The 27,182-nt window shown below is 39.7% G+C and overlaps 1 protein-coding gene across 2 annotated transcripts in view; it reads left to right on the top strand.

Annotated features, from left to right (window-relative positions):
- LOC123509550 overlaps positions 1 to 27,182 on the top strand; it is a 103,340-nt gene that overhangs the window by 29,979 nt on the left and 46,179 nt on the right. For both annotated transcript variants that reach the window (XM_045263920.1, XM_045263919.1), the window contains 13 exons: positions 107 to 193; positions 542 to 674; positions 3,261 to 3,430; positions 3,560 to 4,021; positions 4,244 to 5,213; positions 5,371 to 5,603; positions 5,996 to 6,088; positions 6,329 to 6,448; positions 6,659 to 6,853; positions 7,351 to 7,527; positions 9,058 to 9,168; positions 9,438 to 9,497; positions 9,816 to 9,916. In XM_045263920.1, coding sequence (XP_045119855.1) covers positions 107 to 193; positions 542 to 674; positions 3,261 to 3,430; positions 3,560 to 4,021; positions 4,244 to 5,213; positions 5,371 to 5,603; positions 5,996 to 6,088; positions 6,329 to 6,448; positions 6,659 to 6,853; positions 7,351 to 7,527; positions 9,058 to 9,168; positions 9,438 to 9,497; positions 9,816 to 9,916 — 2,912 coding nt within the window. The remainder of the gene's footprint in view (positions 1 to 106; positions 194 to 541; positions 675 to 3,260; positions 3,431 to 3,559; positions 4,022 to 4,243; positions 5,214 to 5,370; positions 5,604 to 5,995; positions 6,089 to 6,328; positions 6,449 to 6,658; positions 6,854 to 7,350; positions 7,528 to 9,057; positions 9,169 to 9,437; positions 9,498 to 9,815; positions 9,917 to 27,182) is intronic.

The following is a 27,182-nucleotide window of genomic DNA, read 5'->3' as shown; positions in this document are numbered from 1 at the left end:
TACTCTCTCTCTCTCTCTCTCTCTCTCTCTCTCTCTCTCTCTTTGATATGCAACAAAAGTATTTTTCAGTGATGAAGTAATTGCATGTTTTTTTCTGATCCTGTAGAACAAGATGCTGCCAACAGAGCTTCGAGTGGCAGCACTGCAGACTCTGAGGCGCAGCGGCTGTTCGGGTTCAGAGGCTCCATGGAAGGTGAGTTATTAATTGATGAAGCTTCAGTACAGTTAGTTATGTGTTACTGAGGAACCACTTCATGTTACAGTATTTACCTATACATCCAAAATGTACCACTGGCCTCCTCTTTGTATCTTGAAATTTGTTCATAAGGAATGCAGAAGTTTTCTTGTAGATAATGACAAAATTTTTTTATTTTCTTGATTGTGTAATCTTCAGGCAAAAATTAAAATCCAAGTGAAGATGCCAGTCTTAAGAGAAAATGGCCTGAAAGGATTAAGCAAAATTATGAAAAGTGTTTGATAGACTGACATGTCTGAATAATATCAACAAGGCTGTTATTTACCCCTCTATTCTTTACTATAGATTTTGGAGGATGAAAGTGATGGGGTGGAGGTGCGAGTGGCAGCCTACCTGGCTCTCCAGCCCTGTGCCACCGTCACTCCTCAATTCTTTCCCCGTCTTCAAAAAATGCTTGAGGAGGAACAGGTCAATCAGGGTAAGGCATGATTTATTTTGTTGTATTGCCATAAGCATGTAAATTTATTTTGATGGTACCAAATCTACATGCAGGTATAATTGATTAAGTACCTATGTAGTATATCTTAATTTTATTAAAGCAGATAAAAATGATTGCCTATGAGATACAAGTACAGTAACTCCCAGACTTCAAATTCCTCAAACCTTATACATTTTGGACTTGACCAAAAAATTCAGTAAATTATGTCACCAAAGGTTGACCAAAAACCAGACCTTGACTGGCTGACGGCGGCTGACCAAGATCAAACAGCATTAGTTAAATGTCTGTTTGTTATGATTGGAAGTAGGTTGCATCCCAAGAAATGCTCTAGAAGCTTCCATAAGGTTAGTATGTCCTTCAGGGTACACTATAGTGGGGTTGTGATGTCACTCATGCTTACAAAAGCTCACAATTGGTGATATGTGTATCCATCCCTCCCCATGGGGGGACAATGTTGATAAACAAACCTCTCACAGGACTCTATGTGCTCTCTTCTCCTCTCTCCTCTTTACTTGAAACTTTATTTCTCATGAATAATGTCTATGGAGTCTAGTACAGGGTTGTCAGCAAGCTGTACAACTATGAAGAGAGCAACCTGTCTCCTGTTGCTAGCTATTTTTGTATCCTCTGGAGTGCAACAACTGATTGACTGTCTCAAGTGAAGGGGAGAGGAGGGAGGCCAGGATGCGGGAGGTAACATCCCATGGAATGCACCCCTGGCTGTATATGTATAGTACGAGAACAGGCTGATTGCCTATGAGATACAAGTACAGTAACTCCCAGACTTCAAATTCCTCAAACCTTGTACATTTTGGACTTGACCAAAAAATTCAGTAAATTATGTCACCAAAGGTTGACCAAAAACCAGACCTTGACTGGCTGACGGCGGCTGACCAAGATCAAACAGCATTAGTTAAATGTCTGTTTGTTATGATTGGAAGTAGGTTGCATCCCAAGACATGCTCTAGAAGCTTCCATAAGGTTAGTATGCCCTTCAGGGTACACTATAGTGGGGTTGTAATGTCACTCATGCTTACAAAAGCTCACAATTGGTGATATGTGTATCCATCCCTCTCCATGGGGGGACAATGTTGATAAACAAACCTCTCACAGGACTCTATGTGCTCTCTTCTCCTCTCTCCTCTTTTCTACTTGAAACTTTATTTCTCATGAATAATGTCTATGGAGTCTAGTACAGGGTTGTCAGCAAGCTGTACAACTATGAAGAGAGCAACCTGTCTCCTGTTGCTAGCTATTTTTGTATCCTCTGGAGTGCAACAACTGATTGACTGTCTCAAGTGAAGGGGAGAGGGGGGAGGCCAGGATGCGGGAGGTAACATCCCATGGAATGCACCCCTGGCTGTATATGTATAGTATGAGAACAGGCTGTGTTAAACCAAGGTTTAGAAGATTTAGGTTGAGAGAAAGAATGAGGAATGTACACCTTACCAGACACTGTCACTTCTGTTATGCATTCACCACACAGAGATGGGTCTCTGATACAGAAACAGTCATCATTCCAGGAAAAATCAGTATAATACCTTCTCAGATCCCCCAACTGGCAGAGGTAAAACACTAGAGGCATCTTTGCTTTGTGGGATTCTAAGGAGGGATTGGAGAAATAGGGCAAGACACAGATATGAGATTATGATCGGAGGAGCCCAACGGAGAAGATAGGGTAACAGCTTAAGCACAAGAATTAGAGGTAAGGAAAAAGGTCAAAGAATGTTGGGCATATCTCCAAGACGGTCAGGAATGCGAGTAGGGTGCTGCACCAGTTGCTTTAGGTCATGAAGGATAGCAAAGTTGAAGGCTAGTTCACCAGGATGGTCAGTGATGGGAGAAGAAAGCCAAAGCTGGTGATGAACATTGAAATCTCCAAGGATGGAGATCTCTGCAAAAGGATAGAGGGACAGAATGTGCTCTACTTTGGAAGTTAAATAGTCAAAGAATTTACTATAATCAGAAGAGTTAGTGGAGAAATAGACAGCATAGATAAATTTAGTTAGAGAGTGACTGTTGAGTCAAAGCCATATGATGGAAAACTTGGAAGATTCAAGAACTTGAGCAAGACAGCAAGTAACCGGTAAGTCGTTGCACACATAGATGCAACATCCAATTTTGGAAAAAAATGAGAATGAGAAAGTAGGAGAGAACAGAAAAGGGGCTACTGTCAGTTGCCTAAGACAGCTGTGTTTTGGTGAGGAAAAGAAAATGAGGTTTAGTAGAGGATAGGTGGTGTTCTACAGCTTGAAAATTACATCGAAGACTGTGAATGTTGCAGAAGTTTATGTAGAAAAAAGTTAAGGGAGCTGTCAAGACATTTTGGGTTGCCAATGGAAGAGCAGTCTGACCTGGAGACATTTAAGGTCCTCTCCCCAGAAGAAGGCTCTGAAGCTGGATTAGGAGTTGCCATTTGTTAATTTTGAGTGAAAGGAGTCTGTGTAGTAAGTGAGAAAGAGGGGAGTTGTCTTTAGAGGGCAGGCTGTGACTATCCCCTTGAGTTGTGAGACACAAAGTGAAATATAACTTGTTCAATTAAAACATGAAGATATTTGCCTACAGTTGGATCATTCATTTGGACTCATGTCCATAACTTGGCTGAGCAGCCCGCAGCCAGCCAGGAGGGGCAGGATCTGGCTCGCCTAGCAGCTCAGCTCACCCTCAACAATAAGTTCAACACCAATCCCTTCCAAGCATCAAGGAATTACCGTCTGGCACAATTCAGCGAAGCAGTGAGTGTCTACGTGTATGTTGGAATAGTAATTGCTGACAGAATTTGAGACCAAATCTGCTGGGGGAAAAAAAAAACCCTAGAATGATGTAAGTGCCTTGTTATGCCCTAAGCCTTCATATTTTAACAGATGGGCTTCGGAGGAATAGTGGACGGAAACGTTGTCTTCAGCCCTGAGTCTTACCTTCCCCAGACTGCTGCCCTCAATCTCACTCTGCAGCTCCTTGGCAAGTCTGTGAATGTGTTTGAGATTGGAGGCAATTTCAAGAGGATGGAAGATTATGTTTCAGGGATTGAAAGGTTCTTTGAGAAGGGAAGCTACTTTGAAAATGAGGATTTGAAAAACCTCCTGAAGAATCTTCGGCCAAAGAGAGAAGTATCCACGGGTAAACTTGAACAATACCAGACAATGTACAATGAAGCAAAGATCAAGAAGGGAGCCATTGAGGGAAGAAATGAGGAACCAAAGGCTTCTATGTACTTACGTGTCTTTGGTAATGAAATGCTTAATTCAGAAAATGTTCTCAAGTCTGATCCTCTGAAAATGTTGCAGGAGACTCTGCAGCACCTCTCCTCACCCAGGGCCTTCCAGGTGTGTGTGTTTTCAAGTAATGGATGCTTCTACCCTTCAGTTGCATAGCTTGAATAGCATCAATATAATCATTACTTGATAGTTTGTGATTACTACTTATGGTATCTGTTTTAGTAATCCTTTTTTGACCTTTCTTTTCTGCTTTTTTCATGTAGAAATGGAGGAGATAATAATGGTTATGATTATGATGATAATGAACACTTATTTTTTACTTTATTTCAGGTTATGAATCAGGAGTTTGTGACACCAACACTTCTGGGTTTCCCTCTGAGACTGAAGTATAATGTTACAGGATCCCTGTCACTTGATAAAGAAGGGAGAGTCCAGCCAGTTAGTCCAGGCCAGCTGTTACTGGAGGGCAAACTGTCACCCACAGTTGCTGTCACCTCAGATGAAACACTGTTACTGGATGGCTATGGTTTCCACAGTGGCATCAAGAGGAGTACCACACATCATGCCCACTCGCACTTTGGTGGAAAGATTAATATCCAAGATGGGCGTGTGATTGATGTCCAGCTTGATCTTCCCAAAACAGAAGTAGTGAAAATATATTCCTCTGTGAAGATTGCACTGTATTCCAACACAGATCAAGGATGGAGTGACCTGGCTGCTCACAGTGACCCTGGGGAGTCTGAGGGATGCTCCTCCAAGGCACTGAGTGATATCATTGGCCTGCAGGTCTGCCATGTGGAGAGATCAACAAAAATCATTGACACAGATGTAGCCAGTAGTGAACCTTATGAAAAGAAAATTGTAATATCAAAAACTGACAACTTTGACAAATTTGTGTTCTCTCTTCGACAAGCCAAGAATGCTTTTGAAGCCATCATAGATACTCCAGGTTCCTCTGTAGACAGAAGGGTGAGTGTTGTGGTGAACAGCCATGGTAATGGTATGGACAGTACCATTGTGGTGCCCAGAAGAAAAGTAGAAGGAGAGTATGAGTGGTCTCCAACACTTAAGAAAGTGACACTTAAGTATTACCAAGACTCTGAGGTGCATGGAGAGTTGGATGTTAATCTGCAAGTAGTGAAGGAAGGAGCCAATATGAGACACACACCTCACATTGTATTGTCATGGCCAGGCCTGCTGGAGGTGAGAGCCAATGGTTCACTTCTCCTGGGACCTCAAAGCATTGGATGGAATGGAACCGTCATGTCAAGCCTTCAAAGTCAACCAGCTGTCTCACAAGGTATTTCATTACTTTGCTTTTTCATCATCACCATCATCCTAATCACCAGGCATTTATTTCACTTTGAGTATGCTTTTTTAATTACATGTAACATATTCGTGCATGAGTCAGAAAATGCTTACATTGTGTTGGTTATCACATGTATTGGCCTCTTTAGGACACTGGAAAGTGGTGGGTGACCAGCACCAGGCATCAGCCAGAGTAAATGTGGAGCAATACTATGCCTCCATCTCAGGAAGTGTCCTCAGAGAGTCAGCCATAACAGTGGTAGAGGCAAAGAGTGAGTATGGCACTGACTCAGCACAGCCCAACATGCTGTCATTCAGTGCTCACTTCACTGAGAAATTGGAAAACAAAGACAAATCATTACAAGGCCACATATCCATACAAGTAAGTTGAAAATAGCTTTCTCCTGTCAAACATGTAATTATTTGAACATTGAAGGTTCAGGATGGTAGACTGAAAGCGGAAGAGGATAAAGATAAAAACATGACAAATTCATAGCATGTGATTGAAGATTCGTTAAGGAAATGCTGAGATGTAAATTTAGTGTGAGTTGTATCTGAACAATGTGTCTAATAGTATGTCACTTGCAAACTTTCATGAACACATAATATGAAGTACACCAAGACTCTGATAGGGTGAGAATGAAGGTCATACAGTAAAGTATTGCTTAGTTGTGATTCACAGGCACTTGAAATATTTGTGCCTCAAACTACTGTTGTGATTGGTGATTGCTTAATGCTATATATGCTAATTAAACTATCCATACTCTTTCCAAGTCAAGTCAAGCAGAAGCAAGTGTCAACTTGGATGTGAGACATCAGCCAGCACACACAGCTGTCAATGCCAGCATCTCTCATCCCAATGCAGAGGTAAAGTTTTATTCACAGGTCAAATGCTAAGACTGACATTATATGCTTTCACAGCTTTTAGGTTTGATCTTGATATATTATGGACAGGCCCATAATTTTTTGTGGTCATCATCATCATCATCAACATCATCATCATAGTTGTTATCATCATTCTCATATATGGTTGGGTAATATGTTGGCCTCAAAAAGATAGAGAAACTTTTCATGCATTGTTCACAACATTCAATATTTTTTTCTCAGATAAATTCAACATTTGTTGCCAAAAACATCGGTGAAGAAGGAAAGAGAGATTTTGAAATGGCATTTAGTTTGTATAGTCCCCAACTGGCTCTCAATTACTTGGGCCGCACCCTATACAAGGTGAGCAGAGCAAGACTTAATAATTTTGAATATTTCTTATACATGGTACTCTGGTTTTCATTTGTTTCTGAATTTTTGAGTATCAACATTCTTTAAAAAAAAAGTTTGATTATTGTCTTTGGTCATGCTGCCAAGCATTGATGTAACATGGAACTAGACAGTACAAGTATATCAATTAATCTCAATGACTTCAACTGGCTTTTATGTCAGGTATCAGATGGTGACTTCCAAGCTGAGGCAGAGGTGAGGCTGGGCACTCTGGGCTACACAAAGATATCAGTGAGCCATCTGCTGCAGTGCCATCCTTTCCATGCCCTTGCTGGCCTTCACCTGCAGTTCAATGACCATCTTCTGCAGGCTGGCTACAATGTGGACCTGAGTCGACCAGACCAGACTGAGATAATGGTGAATGTTGCCCCTCAGACTCAAAGTAGACAGTATGAAGAATGGAAATGCATTCTGGCCTGAGGGATGGGTAGAATTAGCAGTGAAAGGAGAGGACAGTGTAACACACTCTGTATTGGGAAGAGAAGGTGCTATGAGAAATAGATTATCTGAATATAGAAGCCTCATATATATTCATTTATACTTTACTTCACTTTCCCTTACATCTATGAAAAAATATGAGTATTTGTTATAACATTACCTATGTGTTTAGCCAGATTTACAGTACAATAAGAGGAGGAGGAGGAAGAGGAAGAGGAGGAGGAGGAGGAGGAGGAGGAGGAGGAGGAGGAGGAGGAAGAAGAAATGGAGAAGGCCACAGCATAGATATTACCCAGGAAAAAGATATATGTATCATTACAGCAAGTTTGATTAATGAAAATGTTAATGATGAATTCTCATTTGAAAATTTGCTGCTGTGTGCAGAGATGACATGACTGGAGTTGTTCATGCCCCAGGTGAGTGGTGCAGTGGGAGGCGCCAGTGCAGTGTTTCACATGGAGGCCCAACATACCAACACGCAACCCTTCCAAGGACTGGTGAAGGTGTTTGGTGGCTACAATGAGAAGCAAGTTGGTGTCATACTACACACTACCTCCGATGATGCATGGCAGTCCTTCAATGGCTCTATGGAGGTGAGTGCAGTCATCAGTAGATCACTAGAATAGTGTTCAGTCTCATACAAAATAAGATACATATTCTGCATGTCAAAATTCCCATAGATATCATTTCACCAAAATTTTTGGTGTAGGGTAATGTGGGGGATCATGGTACAAATGGGTGGACTGTACAAACTTTGTTATAATTAGAGAATTTATAGGAGAGCTGTATTGACAACACTGAGAGTGGACATGATGCCAGTGAATCAAGAGAAGAATTTAAGATCTTTTGTGGCAAATTATGTAACTTCAGACATTCATATTTTATTGTTCTATAACCTTCAATGTAGTGTGATCATGCTAGTAAGGTATTGAATATGAATATTAGGCAGATGTATGTGATATTTGAAGATAAATTTAGGTTTTATCCAACATTTTTGCAGTGATACTGGTTCGAAGGCAGTATGGCTTGGAGGGGGTGTAGCATACAAGTTGTGAGGCAGTGTAGTGTACAAAAATTTAACGTGAAATGAGGAAGTGATAGCTAAAAGTTATAAAACAAACTTTATTTTCCACTGTTTTCATAAGAAAAATTATATCGAATGTCCATTTGTTTTACTTCACACAGCAAAATATCATTTATAATACTTCTTATTGGTATTGCAGGGATGAAATAGACATGTAACACTGATTGCCGAGATAAGGCAATAATGCCCTAAAAGATACTCCTTCTCTGTTGTTCATTCATTAATAGAACACCTTAAATAATGTGTTTATTTAATTCTAGAGAGTAATATCTCATTTATTATAATTTGTAATGAATTTTTTGGGGGTGAAAATAGCATGCTCAAAACACCCCATAGTATGTATGAATAGGGAGGCAGTGGGCTAGTGGATAACATGGTGAGCATGGGATTGGGCAGATGTCCACACATAGGTTCGAATCCCACCAAGTACGGTCTTGAAACTTTGTCATTTGTCGAGTGGTTTAAAGTTACCTACATGTTACCATGATAACCAGGTTCTAGGTGGTTACACTAAAGATGTGCTTGGGTGGTGATATGTGCCGTAATATGGGTACCACTATAAATAAAATTGCCTGCGCCACTAATGGGTGGAAGCTTAACAGCAAAAAAAAAAAAAAAAAAAAAAAACTGCTATGAGAGTGATTCATACAAAATGGGAATTTTTTGTTAAATGGCCATAAAAAGATCACTAATTTTGTTCTGATAAATTTTGCTGTGTGTTGTAGGTAGCCCATTCCTTAAAGGATATTATCTTCAAGATTTAAATTTGATTTTTTAGTAATATTTTTCCCTAATAGTATGATACACCCCTACATCACCCTGCTAATAAATGTGCATTTTGTGATGCACTTGCGATGCACTTACATTCACTTCCATGGCTATGGGTTTGTTTCAAAATACAAGGTACATTATTGAGGATTCATCTACTGCCTTTTTATGTGGTTTCATTTTCTTACATCTCGTCAATTTTTTTTTTCTGTTGATGTAACTGACAATTCAGACATGAAGATAATTATCATAATCATTATTTACTTCTCAGCTGACGTGGTTTGAGCAATTTTATGTGATGAGATATGAAGCTTTGTGGAGTGATGGCAGGAGAGGAATCACTTTCTCTCACAACCAAAACACTTTCCAACTCATGTATGAGGTATGAATTTTAATGATTATTTTTGGATATTCAGATATTCAAATATGTGTATTATGTACATTTCATATATTTTACAACCTTTTCTCTTATCTTTCTTAACATTCATAAAGATATGTACCAGAGTTGAGGCGTTAATTGAATCTTACATTTCACTGTTCTCATGCACCTTTGCTCTCACATTCATTCATTTTGATCTAGGTAGATGTGGATCATCTTATCAGCACTGATGATAGTTTCCTCCATACTAATAATGTCTCTATGTGTTCCAGTCATCCCTGACTCCTCATGTATCACTGGTGGTGAAATCAAGCACTTATCCAACACTTCAGGTAAGTCAGAATTCACAATCTTACTCTTACCTATGTCCTTTTAGAACTCTATCCTTATTTTCTTGTGAATCATTATTATACTTTCCTTGTATTTTATCCTTTCTTTGATCAGCAAGTTTCAGAACCTAGCCGTGAAGTGATAAAAATACTCTGGGAAGGTGAGAATATTTGTAACTGTGTAGTATAATGTTTAAACTATAATGTACCTTGAAATCAAAGTTTTTAAATATCCAGTTGAAAAACTGCATGGTTTGTATGAGAAATAATGGAAAAATATTAGGTACTAGGAAGACTATTAATCTATTATGATTCCCTCAGGTAGTTGTTGAGAAGACTGAAAATCCACAAAGCAAGACCTATCAAGCCTATGTCATGCAGGGTGCTGATCAGCCTCTGTACATTGGTGCCACATGGAACAAGTAAAGTTGCTATGTATAGTCCCAATAAACACACACGCACACACACACACACACACACACACACACACACACACACACACACACACACACACACACACACACACAATTAATGTTTGTCCCGTCTCCATATAGTCATGTTAACTGTTGATTAGCAAAATAATGTCCAGGGAAGGTAAATATAAACTGTAGCCTGCATTTGAGCCATCAGCTGGTTTGTTTACATCTGAGCAACATGGCGGCCGTGAACTCGAAAGATGAATCAGACTTCACAGGATTTCAAGGAATAATGGAGAAGAGCGCTTATGTGAAGAAAATTCTGGAGTTGGAAGGTAAAATTGAAAACTGTTTGAAAAGTATGGGGCCTGGAAACGAGTTATGACAATGTAAAGAAAGACTGTGCCGATATGAAGAAGGAAAATGAAGCACTGAAAGAGGAAGTTAAGCTAATTAAAGTGAATTGCGAAAAATGTGGAGAATCTCTAGGAAAAGTGATGGAGAAGCAGGCTGAATGGAAAAAAAGTCAGGAAGTGGAAAGAAAGGAGGTAAATTACAAAGTTGCAAGTCTGGAAAAGGAAATCAAAGAGTCTGGGGAGAAAACTTTGGGCCTTGCTGAAATTATAGATCAACAGATCATAGAAGAGAAGATTGCTGAGAAAGTGGTGAAGGTTATTAAATCAAATGAGACATTGGTGAGGGAAACTGTAGACAAAAAGAGATGTGTGGTGATATTTGGTGTGGAGGAGGATAAGACACCGAGTAAAATGGAGAGAGAAAAACATAAAAAGGTGATAAATAATATCATTAATGTGGTGCAGGAGGAGGAAAAGACCTAGTACAAGAAATAGAGGACTTCCATAGAATTGGAAAGTTCACAAGAGAAGGTATGAGGCCAATAAGAATCAAACTTAAGTCACAAAAGGATGTAGATGAATTGGTGGAGAAGTCATGGAGGCTAGCCCAGCAGGAAACAACAAGGAAGATTTGGTTGAGAAGAGATCTCGGTGAAAAGGAAAGAGAAATGTTAAATGAGTTGAGAAAGGAGGCTTTGAAAAAAATGAAGAGAGGACAGAAGAGGAGAAGAAAGAGTTTTTCTGGAGAATCTTGGATATGAGACTGAGGAAGTGGTTCATAACCCAGAAAAGTACAGCAAGAAAGGACTAAAGAAACTTACATATGAGCGAATGTAATGTATTCCAACATAAATGGAGTGATATCGGGATTTTAGAACTCAACGATTACTTGAGGGACAAGAACCCAGATATTGTGGGTCTTACTGAAACAAAACTGAGAGAGGGAGAAGACCTGATGATGGTTGGAGAAGGAAATATAATGTTTGGAAAAGAAATAGAGTAGGTAAGATGGGAGGAGGAGTGATGTTGCTGGTTAAAAAGATATAAAGGTGGATCAAGTGAAAGAAGGTATGGGAAAGGCAGAAGTGCTAAAGATCAGAGCAGAAACTAATGAAGGAAAAAGAGGCACTACATAGTGGTGTACGTACCACCTAAGACAAATGCATGGTCAGTACAGGAATATGAAGAAATGATAAGTGATACAGGAACATGTCTGGAAGAAATGTTGGGTGGCTGTGAACGAACTATAATGATGGGAGATTTTAATTGTAAAGAGGTGTGTTGGGAGGACTGGTCAATGGAAGGATCAGAGACAACATGGGGAAATACACTATTGACACTGGCAATGGAAAATGTGTTAACTCAGTGGGTCAAAGAAGATACTAGGTTTGGAGGAGAGGGAGCATCGTCAAGACTGGACTTGGTCTTTAGTACAGAGCCAATGGTCATTGAGGAGATGAGGGTGGAGTGCCCTTTAGCAAAGAGTGATCATGCAGTTTTGGAGTTCAAGGTGATAGACGAAGAGAAATCTAGAAGAAATGAAGAATATAAAGTGGGAAGATGGAATTATGCCAAGACAGATTTTGGAAACCTAAAGAAATTCTTTCAAGAGACAAATTGGATGAAATTCAAGAGTGCTAAGGAGCAAATGAAAAGTGGAAGGAATTTATAAAAATATACAAAGAAGGTGAGAAAAATTTGTACCAATAAGACAACATAGAGAAGTTGGAAAGCAGGACTGGTTTAACGATAGATGTGAAAAGGCTAGAACAAGAAAAGAGGATGCATGGAAGAGGTGGAGAAGGAAAAGACGGATTAAGCAGTGGAAAGTTACAAAAGAGCAAGAAATGAATATGTGTTGATTAGAAGAGAAGAAAGAAAGAAACAAGAAAAGGATATAATTGATAAATGTAAAGACCAACCAAGGCTTTTTTACAGACATGTGAACAACAACATCAAAAATAGAGAAAGTATTGAAAGTTTAGAAGTAAATGGAGTATGCAGTGAAGATCCCAGGAAATGGCAGAGGCTATGAATGGATGCTTTCGGAAGGTATTCACAAAGGAGACTGCTTTTGACAAACCACTGGTAATGGAACAGAAAGGGATTATGAAGGAGTTTCAAGTAACTGTGGAGGAGATCAAGAACATGATGGGGAGTTTAGAAGTGAGAAAAGCTGTGGGACCTGATGGGGTATCAGGATGGATTTTAAGAGAATGCAGGGAGCAACTGGCAGAAAAAGTTTGTGAAGTAATTGATGCCTCATTAAGGGAAGGTGTAGTGCCCCAAGACTGGAAAAGAGCTAACATTGTCCCAATCTATAAATCAGGTAACAAGAGAGACCCATTGAACTATAGACCAGTGTCACTTACAAGTGTGGTAGCTAAGATGTGTGAGAGGGTGGTGAAGAATAGATGGACAGACTTCTTGGAGAAAATGACATACTTTGTGAGTGTCAATTTGGTTTTAGAAAAGGGCGTTCATGCACGACAAACCTGATATGTTACTATTCGAGGGTGATAGATGTAATACAGGAAAGAGATGGTTGGGCTGATGGAATATATCTGGATTTAAAAAAGGCCTTTGATAAGGTACCACACCGGAGACTGATCTGGAAACTTGAAATGGTAGGAGGAGTGCATGGCAGTTTACTAAAATGGATGGAAGACTTTTGGTAGGAAGAGAAATGAGAACAATAATTAAGGACAGACCATCAGAATGGGGATTGGTGGAGAGTGGAGTTCCACAGGGATCAGTGTTGGCACCAGTAATGTTCGCGGTCTACATAAATGACATGGTGGATGGGGTGTCCAGTTATGTGAGCCTATTTGCAGACGATGCAAAATTGTTAAGAAAAGTGAGATGTGACAAAGATTGCGAACTACTCCAGGAAGACTTGGACAGAATATGGAAATGGAGCTGTACATGGCAAATGGAGTTCAACACGACAAAATGCAAGAAAATAGAGTTTGGCAAGAGTGAAAGAAGAATCAGGAGTATGTACAAGATAGGAAATGAAGACATAAAACCAGTCATGAAGAAAAAGACCTTGGGGTGACAATTACCAATGACCTATCGCCAGAGAGACATATAAACAAAATAATTGGAGAAGTATTGAACTTATTGAGGAACATAAGAGTGGCGTTCGTATATTTAGATGAAGAAATGATGAAGAAAATAATTACTGCAATGATAAGACCGAGGCTTGAATATGCAACAATACAGTGGGCTCCGAACTTAAAGAAACACATAAGGAAACTAGAGAAAGTACAGAGGGCTGCAACGAAAATGGTGCCTGACTTAAGAGATTTGACTTATGAAGACAGACTGAAAAGAATGCAACTTCCGACCCTGGAAAACAGAAGAGAAAGGGGAGACCTGATAGCAATATACAGAGTGATGATTGGCATGGAAAAATGGATAGGGAAGATCTGTGTATGTGGAATGAAAGAATGTCGAGAGGGCATGGGAAAAACTAAAATGGCCACTTATAGGAGAGATGTGAAAAAATATAGCTTCCCTCATAGAAGGGTGGAAGCATGGAATAGTTTAGACGTGGAAGTGGTCAACGCAAGGAATATTCATGATTTTAAGAAAAAGCTGGACATTAATAGATATGGAGACGGGACAACACGAGCATAGCTCTTTTCCCGTATGTTACAATTAGGTAAATACAATTAGGTAAATACAAACAAACAAACAAACACACACTGAAAGAATGTAGGGAAGAACTAGCAAGTCCTATATACAACATCATAAAATGCTCAATAGAAAATGGAACAGTGCCAGTAGAATGGAAAAGAGCTGAGGTGGTTCCCATATATAAGAGCGGAAGGAAAGAAGAATCTTTAAATTACAGACCGGTATCACTAACTAGTGTAATATGCAAGATGTGTGAAAGAATAATAAAGAAACAATGGATCGAGTTCCTTGAAGACAACAAATTAATATCAAATAGCCAATTTGGTTTTAGAAAAGGACGGTCTTGTGTAACTAATTTATTGAGTTTCTATTCTAGAATAGTTGATAGAGTACAAGAGAGAGAGGATGGGTTGACTGCATCTATTTGGATTTAAAAAGGAGTTTGACAAAGTGCCACATGAAGATTACTGTGGAAGTTAGAGGAGAAGGGTGGCTTAAAAGGAAGCACATTGAGATGGATAGAAAATTATTTGAGGGGGAGAGAAATAAGGACGGTAATTAAAGATATGAAGTCCAAGTGGAGAGCAGTAGAAAGCGGAGTGACAGGGGTCAGTATTGGCACCAATACTTTTCCTCATTTATATTAATGACATGCCAGAAGGAGTGAACAGCTACATAAATTTGTTTGCGGATGATACAAAACTGTGCAGAGTTATAAAGCAAAAGGAGGATTGTGAAATACTGCAAGAAGACCTAAATAAGATCTGGGAATGGAGTAAGAAGTGGAAATGGAATTCAATGTGAACAAAAGCCATGTCATGGAAATGGGAAAGAGTGAAAGACAACCTGTGGGAATCTATAAGATGGGAGATGGAGTAGAACTGGAGAAAGTCAAAAAAGGAAAAGAACTTAGGAGTGACGATGGAAGAAAACAATCAACCAGTAAGCCATATTGATAGAATTTTAGAGAAACATATAATTTGCTAAGGAATATTGGAGTAGCATTTCACTACATGGACAAAGAAAAGATGAAGAAATTGATAAATACAATAATAAGACCCAGATTGGAATATGCAGGAGTAGTGTGGATCATAAAAAGAAACACATAAGAAAATTGGAGAGGCTACAAAAATGGCTACAAGAATGGTCCCAGAACTTGAAGGATGACATATGAGGAGAGACTAAAGGCTATGGATCTACCAACCTTGGAACAAAGAAGAGAGAGGAGACCTGATACAAGTCTATAAATTGATCAACGGAATGGAAAGTGGATAATGAGAAACTGATCCTGAGAAGAATATGACATAAGCACAAGATCGCATAGTAAAAAGCTGAGAAAGGAAGATGTCTGAGAGATATTAAAAATATAGTTTCTGAGAGATGTATTGAGACTGGAACAGTTTAGAGATGTATTGAGACTGGAACAGTTTAGATGAAGAAGATATTGTGTCTGCAAAACTGAGAGAGGGAGAAGACCTGATGAAGGTTGGAGAAGGGAAATATAACGTTTGGAAAAGAAATAGTAGGTAAGATGGGAGGAGGAGTGATGTTGAAAAAGATATAAAGGTGGATCAAGTGAAAAAGGTATGGGAAAGGCAGAAGTGCTAAAGATCAGAGCAGAAACTAATGAAGGAAAAAGAGGCACTACATAGTGGTGTACGTACCACCTAAGACAAATGCATGGTCAGTACAGGAATATGAAGAAATGATAAGTGATACAGGAACATGTCTGGAAGAAATGTTGGGTGGCTGTGAACGAACTATAATGATGGGAGATTTTAATTGTAAAGAGGTGTGTTGGGAGGACTGGTCAATGGAAGGATCAGAGACAACATGGGAAATACACTATTGACACTGGCAATGGAAAATGTGTTAACTCAGTGGGTCAAAGAAGATACTAGGTTTGGAGGAGAGGAGCATCGTCAAGACTGGACTTGGTCTTTAGTACAGAGCCAATGGTCATTGAGGAGATGAGGGTGGAGTGCCCTTTAGCAAAGAGTGATCATGCAGTTTTGGAGTTCAAGGTGATAGACGAAGAGAAATCTAGAAGAAATGAAGAATATAAAGTGGGAAGATGGAATTATGCCAAGACAGATTTTGGAAACCTAAAGAAATTCTTTCAAGAGACAAATTGATGAAATTCAAGAGTGCTAAGGAGCAAATGAAAAGTGGAAGGAATTTATAAAATATACAAAGAAGGTGAGAAAAATTTGTACCAATAAGACAACATAGAGAAGTTGGAAAGCAGGACTGGTTTAACGATAGATGTGAAAAGGCTAGAACAAGAAAAGAGGATGCATGGAAGAGGTGGAGAAGGAAAAGACGGATTAAGCAGTGGAAAGTTACAAAAGAGCAAGAAATGAATATGTGTTGATTAGAAGAGAAGAAAGAAAGAAACAAGAAAAGGATATAATTGATAAATGTAAAGACCAACCAAGGCTTTTTACAGACATGTGAACAACAACATCAAAAATAGAGAAAGTATTGAAAGTTTAGAAGTAAATGGAGTATGCAGTGAAGATCCCAGGAAATGGCAGAGGCTATGAATGGATGCTTTCGGAAGGTATTCACAAAGGAGACTGCTTTTGACAAACCACTGGTAATGGAACAGAAAGGGATTATGAAGGAGTTTCAAGTAACGGTGGAGGAGATCAAGAACATGATGGGGAGTTTAGAAGTGAGAAAAGCTGTGGGACCTGATGGGGTATCAGGATGGATTTTAAGAGAATGCAGGAGCAATTGGCAGAAAAAGTTTGTGAAGTAATTGATGCCTCATTAAGGGAAGGCGTAGTGCCCCAAGACTGGAAAAGAGCTAACATTGTCCCAATCTATAAATCAGGTAACAAGAGAGACCCATTGAACTATAGACCAGTGTCACTTACAAGTGTGGTAGCTAAGATGTGTGAGAGGGTGGTGAAGACTAGATGGACAGACTTCTTGGAGAAAATGACATACTTTGTGAGTGTCAATTTGGTTTTAGGAAAGGGCGTTCATGCACGACAAACCTGATATGTTACTATTCGAGGGTGATAGATGTAATACAGGAAAGAGATGGTTGGGCTGATGGAATATATCTGGATTTAAAAAAGGCCTTTGATAAGGTACCACACCAGAGACTGATCTGGAAACTTGAAATGGTAGGAGGAGTGCATGGCAGTTTACTAAAATGGATGGAAGACTTTTGGTAGGAAGAGAAATGAGAACAATAATTAAGGACAGACCATCAGAATGGGGATTGGTGGAGAGTGGAGTTCCACAGGGATCAGTGTTGGCACCAGTAATGTTCGCAGTCTACATAAATGACATGGTGGATGGGGTGTCCAGTTATGTGAGCCTATTTGCAGACGATGCAAAATTGTTACGAAAAGTGAGATGTGACAAAGATTGCGAACTACTCCAGGAAGACTTGGACAGAATATGGAAATGGAGCTGTACATGGCAAATGGAGTTCAACACGACAAAATGCAAGAAAATAGAGTTTGGCAAGAGTGAAAGAAGAATCAGGAGTATGTACAAGATAGGAAATGAAGACATAAAACCAGTCATGAAGAAAAGACCTTGGGGTGACAATTACCAATGACCTATCGCCAGAGAGACATATAAACAAAATAATTGGAGAAGTATTGAACTTATTGAGGAACATAAGAGTGGCGTTCGATATCTAGATGAAGAAATGATGAAGAAAATAATTACTGCAATGATAAGACCGAGGCTTGAATATGCAACAATACAGTGGGCTCCGAACTTAAAGAAACACATAAGGAAACTAGAGAAAGTACAGAGGGCTGCAACGAAAATGGTGCCTGACTTAAGAGATTTGACTTATGAAGACAGACTGAAAAGAATGCAACTTCCAACCCTGGAAAACAGAAGAGAAAGGGAGACCTGATAGCAATATACAGAGTGATGATTGGCATGGAAAAATGGATAGGGAAGATCTGTGTATGTGGAATGGAAGAATGTCGAGAGGGCATGGGAAAAACTAAAATGGCCACTTATAGGAGAGATGTGAAAAATATAGCTTCCCTCATAGAAGGGTGGAAGCATGGAATAGTTTAGACGTGGAAGTGGTCAACGCAAGGAATATTCATGATTTTAAGAAAAGCTGGACATTAATAGATATGGAGACGGGACAACACGAGCATAGCTCTTTTCCGTATGTTACAATTAGGTAAATACAATTAGGTAAATACACACACACACACACACACACACACACATAGTGAGTGGTTAGCATGAACATTGAGAGGCCCGTCCCGAAAGCGGCGAGGCAAATGGGCAAGCCTCTTAATGTGTAGCCCTTGTTCACCTAGCAGTAAATAGGTACGGGGTGTAACTCGAGGGGTTGTGGCCTCGCTTTCCCGGTGTGTGTTGGGTGTGATGTGGTCTCAGTTCTACCCGAAGATCAGTCTATGAGTTCTGAGCTCGCTCCGTAATGGGGAAGACTGGCTGGGTGACCAGCAGGCGACCGAGGAGGTGAATTACACACTGGAGGGTTCTGGATATGAGACTAAAGAAGTGGTACCTATGGAAGAAAGAGGAGGTTGTGGAGGAGGCAAGAAATTATGAATGACATACTAATGTAGATGGTTTGTTATCAAGCATGTTGGAGGTTAGGGATTATTTGAAAGAGAAAAAGCTGGATGTAATGTGCATCAGTGAAGCAAAACTAAGAGAAAAGATACATGTTAACTTTAAAGAGGAGGGATATAATACCTGGAGGAGAGACAGGAAGGATAAAGGAGAAGGAGTGCTAATAATGTTTCGTGATAATATGTGTGGAAGATGTGCAATGTGGAGAGGACAAAATGGAAGTAATGTGAGTAACAATCAAAACAGAGGAATTAAAGAAGAAAAAAATTATAGTTATGTATGTTCCACCAAAGACCAATGCATGGGGAACAGAAGAACATAAAGATATGCAAAGAGAGGTGATAAAGAGCCTAGATAACATGATAAGAAGACATAGAAGAATACTTTTAACTGGAGACTTTAACTGCAAAAAAGTAAACTGGAAAGAGATGGAAGAAATGAATAATGCTGGGCAGTGGAGCAAGAAGTGTTACAATTGATTATGGTTAATGCAATGGAGCAGTCAACAAGGTACAGGGAGGAAGAAGAACCATCGTTACTTGACTTAGTTTTCACAAAGAAGCCAGAGCCCCCTCCAATCATACAATACCTTAGTGCAATGGGAAGAAATGATCATTTGACATTAGAGATGCAAATTCAGGAGGAAGATGGGATAAGTTGCAGAGATGACTATAAAGGAGAGAGATTAAATTATGCAAGAGCAGATTTTAAAAAATTAAGGATCTATTTTGCTGATATTGATTGGAGAAATATTATGTACAGAAAGACAGTACAAGGGAAATACATGACATTCTTACAGAAATATAATGAAGGAGTAAAAAAAAAATTAATGAAGTACACGAGACTTACCGCAGGTCAGTTGAAATGTGCTTCGAATTTTATGAAGCAAATCACCTCTGCCAGAAGGGAGCTTTCACATGAGATATGCTTTGCTGCTTTGCACCACCAGACTTTAAAGAGTACGACTATCCATATGAGAAGTAAGGAGACATTTCATATGGCTGGAATTACTTAAACCACGAGATGCTGCATAGCGTAGGGTGGGAGAGGTGGGCATGTGAAAGCTTCCTTCTAGCAGAGGTGATTTGTTTCATAAAATTTGAAGCACATTTCAACTGACCTGCAGTAAGTTTCATGTACTTCATTAATTTTATGTCAGCAAATCACACCTCAGCTAGAGGTTGCTTTGCCCATGAGGTTTTGAGGCCAATGGGAATTAAGTACAGATGGAAGAATGGAGAAATAAGACAACCAGGAACCAAACCCCAATATGGTAACAAAATTACATAGCCATGTAACAGTTTACAATAAATATAACACTTCCAGCCCAAACAAGACTTACAGACTAGTGCAGAACAGCAGCTTGGAAAGGGTCATGGACCGGAATGATCTTGTTGTAATACTTGGTAAAGGTGGCTTCCCTGGACCACTCAGCCTTCGCCATGATGTGCTTAATCGGTACAGCCACGGCCTTGGCTTTTGATACTGCTGCAGGCCAAACACTGCTAGCCGAATACTTGTCAGTGTCCACGCCTGACATATTAAGCACTGTCCTAATCCATCTCGCAATAGTGTCTTTCGTCACATGTTTGTGTGGCTTAATAAAGCTGAGGAGTAATTTCCCATTCTCCTGATTCTCAACACTTCTGAACTCTTTTGTTCTAGCAATGTACAGTTTCAAAGTTTCGCACACACAATCTTTTGTCTGTAGAGTATGATTGAAAGGTCACAAACCGCACATTGAATTTTGGCTGACATTGTTTATTGTTTTCCCCTAACCAAACACAAACAGAATCCTGTCTGATACAAATATCCCTCAGCAATAAGCAGTGTAGGGTTTGTACTCTGGCAGCTTGTGTGAGTGCCATTAACATCAAAAGCTTTAGCGTTAGGTCCTTTAGGGAGAGGGAGCACAAAGGTTCCATGGCATGCAGACGCTGGAGCACCTGCTGGACGTCCCAAGTTTCCGCATACCTTGGTGACGACGGCCTCAAGTTAAAAAAAAAACCTCAAGAACCTGTTGACAAAAGGATGGTTTCCCACTCTGCAGCCATCCATAATAATCTCCAGTGAGGAGAGAGCACCTCTTACACACACACACACACACACACACACACACACACACACACACACACACACGGGACATCGCCGATGGCGGAGGTGGTCGCTGAGCTCCAGAGCAATCATCTATAATTCTACAGTTACCTAAGAGTAACCAAGGTGGGAAAGGAGCTGGTAATGTTTGTCCCGTCTCCATATAGTCATGTTAACTGTTGATTAGCAAAATAATGTCCAGTGAAGGTAAATATAAACTGTAGCCTGCGTTTGAGCCATCAGCTGGTTTGTTTACGCTGCGCAACATGGCGGCCGTGAACTCGAAAGAGGAATCAGACTTCACAGGGTTTCAAGGAATAATGGAGAAGAGCACTTATGTGAAGAAAATTCTGGAGTTAGAAGGTAAAATTGAAAACTGTTTGAAAAGTATGAGGGCCTGGAAACGAGTTATGACAATGTAAAGAGAGACTGTGCCGATATGAAGAAGGAAAATGCAGCACTGAAAGAGGAAGTTAAGCTAATTAAAGTGAATTGCGAAAATGTGGAGAATCTCTAGGAAAAGTGATGGAGAAGCAGGCTGAATGGAAAAAAAGTCAGGAAGTGGAAAGAAAGGAGGTAAATTACAAAGTTGCAAGTCTGGAAAAGGAAATCAAAGAGTCAGGGGAGAAAACTTTGGGCCTTGTTGAAATTATAGATCAACAGATCATAGAAGAGAAGATAGCTGAGAAAGTGGTGAAGGTTATTAAGTCAAATGAGACATTGGTGAGGGAAACTGTAGACAAAAAGAGATGTGTGGTGATATTTGGTGTGGAGGAGGATAAGACACCGAGTAAAATGGAGAGAGAGAAAACATAAAAAGGTGATAAATAATATCATTAATGTGGTGCAAGAGGAGGAAAAGACCTAGTACAAGAAATAGAGGACTTCCATAGAATTGGAAAGTTCACAAGAGAAGGTATGAGGCCAATAAGAATCAAACTTAAGTCACAAAAGGATGTAGATGAATTGGTGGAGAAGTCATGGAGGCTAGCCCAGCAGGAAACAACAAGGAAGATTTGGTTGAGAAGAGATCTCGGTGAAAAGGAAAGAGAAATGTTAAATGAGTTGAGAAAGGAGGCTTTGAAAAAAATGAAGAGAGGACAGAAGAGAGAAGAAAGAGTTTTTCTGGAGAATCTTGGATATGAGACTGAGGAAGTGGTTCATAACCCAGAAAAGTACAGCAAGAAAGGACTAAAGAAACTTACATATGAGCGAAATGTAATGTATTCCAACATAAATGGAGTGATATCGGGGATTTTAGAACTCAACGATTACTTGAGGGACAAGAACCCAGATATTGTGGGTCTTACTGAAACAAAACTGAGAGAGGGAGAAGACCTGATGAAGGTTGGAGAAGGGAAATATAACGTTTGGAAAAGAAATAGAGTAGGTAAGATGGGAGGAGGAGTGATGTTGCTGGTTAAAAAAGATATAAAGGTGGATCAAGTGAAAAAGGTATGGGAAAGGCAGAAGTGCTAAAGATCAGAGCAGAAACTAATGAAGGAAAAAAGAGGCACTACATAGTGGTGTACGTACCACCTAAGACAAATGCATGGTCAGTACAGGAATATGAAGAAATGATAAGTGATACAGGAACATGTCTGGAAGAAATGTTGGGTGGCTGTGAACGAACTATAATGATGGGAGATTTTAATTGTAAAGAGGTGTGTTGGGAGGACTGGTCAATGGAAGGATCAGAGACAACATGGGGAAATACACTATTGACACTGGCAATGGAAAATGTGTTAACTCAGTGGGTCAAAGAAGATACTAGGTTTGGAGGAGAGGGAGCATCGTCAAGACTGGACTTGGTCTTTAGTACAGAGCCAATGGTCATTGAGGAGATGAGGGTGGAGTGCCCTTTAGCAAAGAGTGATCATGCAGTTTTGGAGTTCAAGGTGATAGACGAAGAGAAATCTAGAAGAAATGAAGAATATAAAGTGGGAAGATGGAATTATGCCAAGACAGATTTTGGAAACCTAAAGAAATTCTTTCAAGAGACAAATTGGATGAAATTCAAGAGTGCTAAGGAGCAAATGAAAAGTGGAAGGAATTTATAAAAATATACAAAGAAGGTGAGAAAAATTTGTACCAATAAGACAACATAGAGAAGTTGGAAAGCAGGACTGGTTTAACGATAGATGTGAAAAGGCTAGAACAAGAAAAGAGGATGCATGGAAGAGGTGGAGAAGGAAAAGACGGATTAAGCAGTGGGAAAGTTACAAAAGAGCAAGAAATGAATATGTGTTGATTAGAAGAGAAGAAAGAAAGAAACAAGAAAAGGATATAATTGATAAATGTAAAGACCAACCAAGGCTTTTTTACAGACATGTGAACAACAACATCAAAAATAGAGAAAGTATTGAAAGTTTAGAAGTAAATGGAGTATGCAGTGAAGATCCCAGGAAATGGCAGAGGCTATGAATGGATGCTTTCGGAAGGTATTCACAAAGGAGACTGCTTTTGACAAACCACTGGTAATGGAACAGAAAGGGATTATGAAGGAGTTTCAAGTAACGGTGGAGGAGATCAAGAACATGATGGGGAGTTTAGAAGTGAGAAAAGCTGTGGGACCTGATGGGGTATCAGGATGGATTTTAAGAGAATGCAGGAGCAATTGGCAGAAAAAGTTTGTGAAGTAATTGATGCCTCATTAAGGGAAGGTGTAGTGCCCCAAGACTGGAAAAGAGCTAACATTGTCCCAATCTATAAATCAGGTAACAAGAGAGACCCATTGAACTATAGACCAGTGTCACTTACAAGTGTGGTAGCTAAGATGTGTGAGAGGGTGGTGAAGACTAGATGGACAGACTTCTTGGAGAAAATGACATACTTTGTGAGTGTCAATTTGGTTTTAGGAAAGGGCGTTCATGCACGACAAACCTGATATGTTACTATTCGAGGGTGATAGATGTAATACAGGAAAGAGATGGTTGGGCTGATGGAATATATCTGGATTTAAAAAAGGCCTTTGATAAGGTACCACACCAGAGACTGATCTGGAAACTTGAAATGGTAGGAGGAGTGCATGGCAGTTTACTAAAATGGATGGAAGACTTTTGGTAGGAAGAGAAATGAGAACAATAATTAAGGACAGACCATCAGAATGGGGATTGGTGGAGAGTGGAGTTCCACAGGGATCAGTGTTGGCACCAGTAATGTTCGCAGTCTACATAAATGACATGGTGGATGGGGTGTCCAGTTATGTGAGCCTATTTGCAGACGATGCAAAATTGTTAAGAAAAGTGAGATGTGACAAAGATTGCGAACTACTCCAGGAAGACTTGGACAGAATATGGAAATGGAGCTGTACATGGCAAATGGAGTTCAACACGACAAAATGCAAGAAAATAGAGTTTGGCAAGAGTGAAAGAAGAATCAGGAGTATGTACAAGATAGGAAATGAAGACATAAAACCAGTCATGAAGAAAAGACCTTGGGGTGACAATTACCAATGACCTATCGCCAGAGAGACATATAAACAAAATAATTGGAGAAGTATTGAACTTATTGAGGAACATAAGAGTGGCGTTCAGATATCTAGATGAAGAAATGATGAAGAAAATAATTACTGCAATGATAAGACCGAGGCTTGAATATGCAACAATACAGTGGGCTCCGAACTTAAAGAAACACATAAGGAAACTAGAGAAAGTACAGAGGGCTGCAACGAAAATGGTGCCTGACTTAAGAGATTTGACTTATGAAGACAGACTGAAAAGAATGCAACTTCCAACCCTGGAAAACAGAAGAGAAAGGGGAGACCTGATAGCAATATACAGAGTGATGATTGGCATGGAAAAATGGATAGGGAAGATCTGTGTATGTGGAATGGAAGAATGTCGAGAGGGCATGGGAAAAACTAAAATGGCCACTTATAGGAGAGATGTGAAAAATATAGCTTCCTCATAGAAGGGTGGAAGCATGGAATAGTTTAGACGTGGAAGTGGTCAACGCAAGGAATATTCATGATTTTAAGAAAAAGCTGGACATTAATAGATATGGAGACGGGACAACACGAGCATAGCTCTTTTCCCGTATGTTACAATTAGGTAAATACAATTAGGTAAATACACACTTGATCGTCTTCCCAGAACACGAGAGGCACGCCTGCTTCTCCGTGAGCCACTCTGGGTTCTCAATACGATGTTTGGAGTCTGTTCTCCATCACCACTATCTCTGTCTTCTCTCTGTTTTGAGAAAACAGGTGGATCCTCTGAATCATTTTCTGAGTCTTCACTACTGTTGTCTTTGCTTTCTTCAGTTTCTTCCTCATAATCACTGTCACTGTAGTCAGGCTCAGAAGCACTGCTAAATAAAAATGATCTGTCTTGTTCCATAGTGAGTTATGAACCGAGATGTCCCTTCGCTCTTATCAGGGTGTTTTCGACACGGCGGATCGCTGGGGTTGCCAATTGTCGCCCTCAGAATGGGAGAATAGTTTCATTACCCCTAAATATAGAGCTAGTGGCAACACTACGGGTGGAAAAAGAAGCCAGATACTTCCACTTGCCATCTGACTCGAGAAACCGTGCGTAGAGCTCAAACATGAGGCGCGAAAATTCTTGATTACGGGAACGATCGCCGTCGATATGGACGCACTGATGCAATCGTTCATATACGATTGCCGGAACATAAGGGTTAAGGGGACCGTCCGGTTAGGTTTAAAAAAAAATAGAAAATAAATAGGTACGTGGGTAATATTTTTTGGACTGATAGATGACTATTACACGATGTTAGTTTAATAGTTACAAGAGAATCGAAGCATAAATAACTACATGAAAAAAAAAATCAATTTTTTGAAAAAATTTTTCCTATAAACTTTGTCACTGGAGGGCAGATTTCAACTCTGCCGGTACATATATGAAATATGTGGTGTAACAAAACTCTCCATCTCATAGAATTTTGAATTTTTGGTTTTGAAGGCCATTATGATTTTTTTTTATTTATTTTAATTTTTTATTTTTTTATAAAATTCCATTGCGGCACAAAATAATTTTTTCCAAATTCTATGAGATGGAAATGTAGCACCTTCATTGAGCTTCAAAATGATATCTCAAAATTGAAAATCTGTTGAGAAATGTGGGAGAAGATACAATTTGAATGATAAAAAAGTGGAAACTGAGAAAAAGGCAAAAAATCCCAGAAATGTCATTTTCGTCCTCTATGACCCTGTACATTTATTTGGGTTGGATATTTTGTGCTCATACACCACCATGTGCATCATATATGTTTTTTAGGCATATTTAGAATATTCTGTAAGACTCATATGGCACCTGGCTGCCCCTACAATGACTGTAGGTATTAGTCGCTCGAAGGCGAGGGTGTCTCCCATCCGTGCATGGTCGGTACAACTTGTAATTTCTCCTTGCACCGTTTGTTTAGACACTGTAAGGCAAAAAAAGCAGGTAAAATAGGCTGGATTGTGGCTTGCAAGGTGTGAAACAACGGGCGAGATACTCAATACATCCTCCTCCCATCACAGTCACATGGACACTGAAATGGAAGGGGAGAGGGTGTGTTCCTGTGTACGCCATAGTACTAAGTTGCCAGCGCCCACCTTTCCTTACCAAAAAAAAACACTTTTCATGGCTTTTTCCGTGCTTATTATCATCATTTATGTTACAGAGGGTGGGGGGGAGAAACCTCGTGCTGCGGTGGGCATAGCAGGGGCCCTTTAAAGTTTAAATACCCCATGTATTTTAGCATATTTCCCCAAAATACTCCATCACTATGTTGTGAGGTACTCTGGTGGTGTTTTGGGGATTTTTTATATTTTTCAGATTTTTCGATACCATGGCCACCAGACAGTCCCCTTAAAGCTATAATCTTAGCAGATTCCAACTTCCTATAATGCAGTTTCCCCATCTCTGCTGCTGGAATAGCTGCAACTAAAAGCCCAATGACTCTGGCCACCTTCTGGATTTTTGCTCTGTCACCATGAAACAATTCATCACAGTTTTGCACTATTTTGAGTTTCCTCCGCTCAGGTAATGTCACTGTCATGGTCTCTGAATCTATAATGTTCCCCAAATACTCCAAGCATGTTGTGGGTACCAAGACCGATTTGTCATCATTAATACAGAAACCTAATTTGCTGAGCAAGTCAACAGTGGCCTGCACACTCTCACAACATCCATCAAAGTACTGTGGCAAATAAGAGTATCATCAATGAAACTCGTGATGATATGTCCCTTCTTTCTTAGTACAGCAAAAACTGGCTTTATTAATTTAGTGAACAGACAGGGACCTTCTGCAACTCCATTAGGGAGACAAGTGAACTGATAAATTTTCCTTTGCCATTTAAAGCACAGAAACTGTTGTTGCTCTTCAGCTATTTTGAAAGAATAGTAGACATGTCGTAGATCAACAGAGGCCATGTAAACACCTCTGTTAACGAGTCGAATCGCCTGTTCAAAGTTTTACATTTTGAAGTGTTTGTAATCGATGTATTCATTAAGTTTTGCTAGGTTAAGGATCATCTTAAAGCCACCATCCTTTTTCCTCGTTAAGAAAATAGGAGAAAGAATTTGTCCCTCCTGTCTCCATGTTTCCTTGATAACCTTAAGATCTAACAGCTATACAAT

The sequence above is a fragment of the Portunus trituberculatus genome, chromosome 27 (assembly GCF_017591435.1).
Source record: "Portunus trituberculatus isolate SZX2019 chromosome 27, ASM1759143v1, whole genome shotgun sequence".
In the NCBI taxonomy this organism is placed as follows: domain Eukaryota; kingdom Metazoa; phylum Arthropoda; class Malacostraca; order Decapoda; family Portunidae; genus Portunus; species Portunus trituberculatus.
This window is presented reverse-complemented; position numbering and strand designations above follow the sequence as displayed.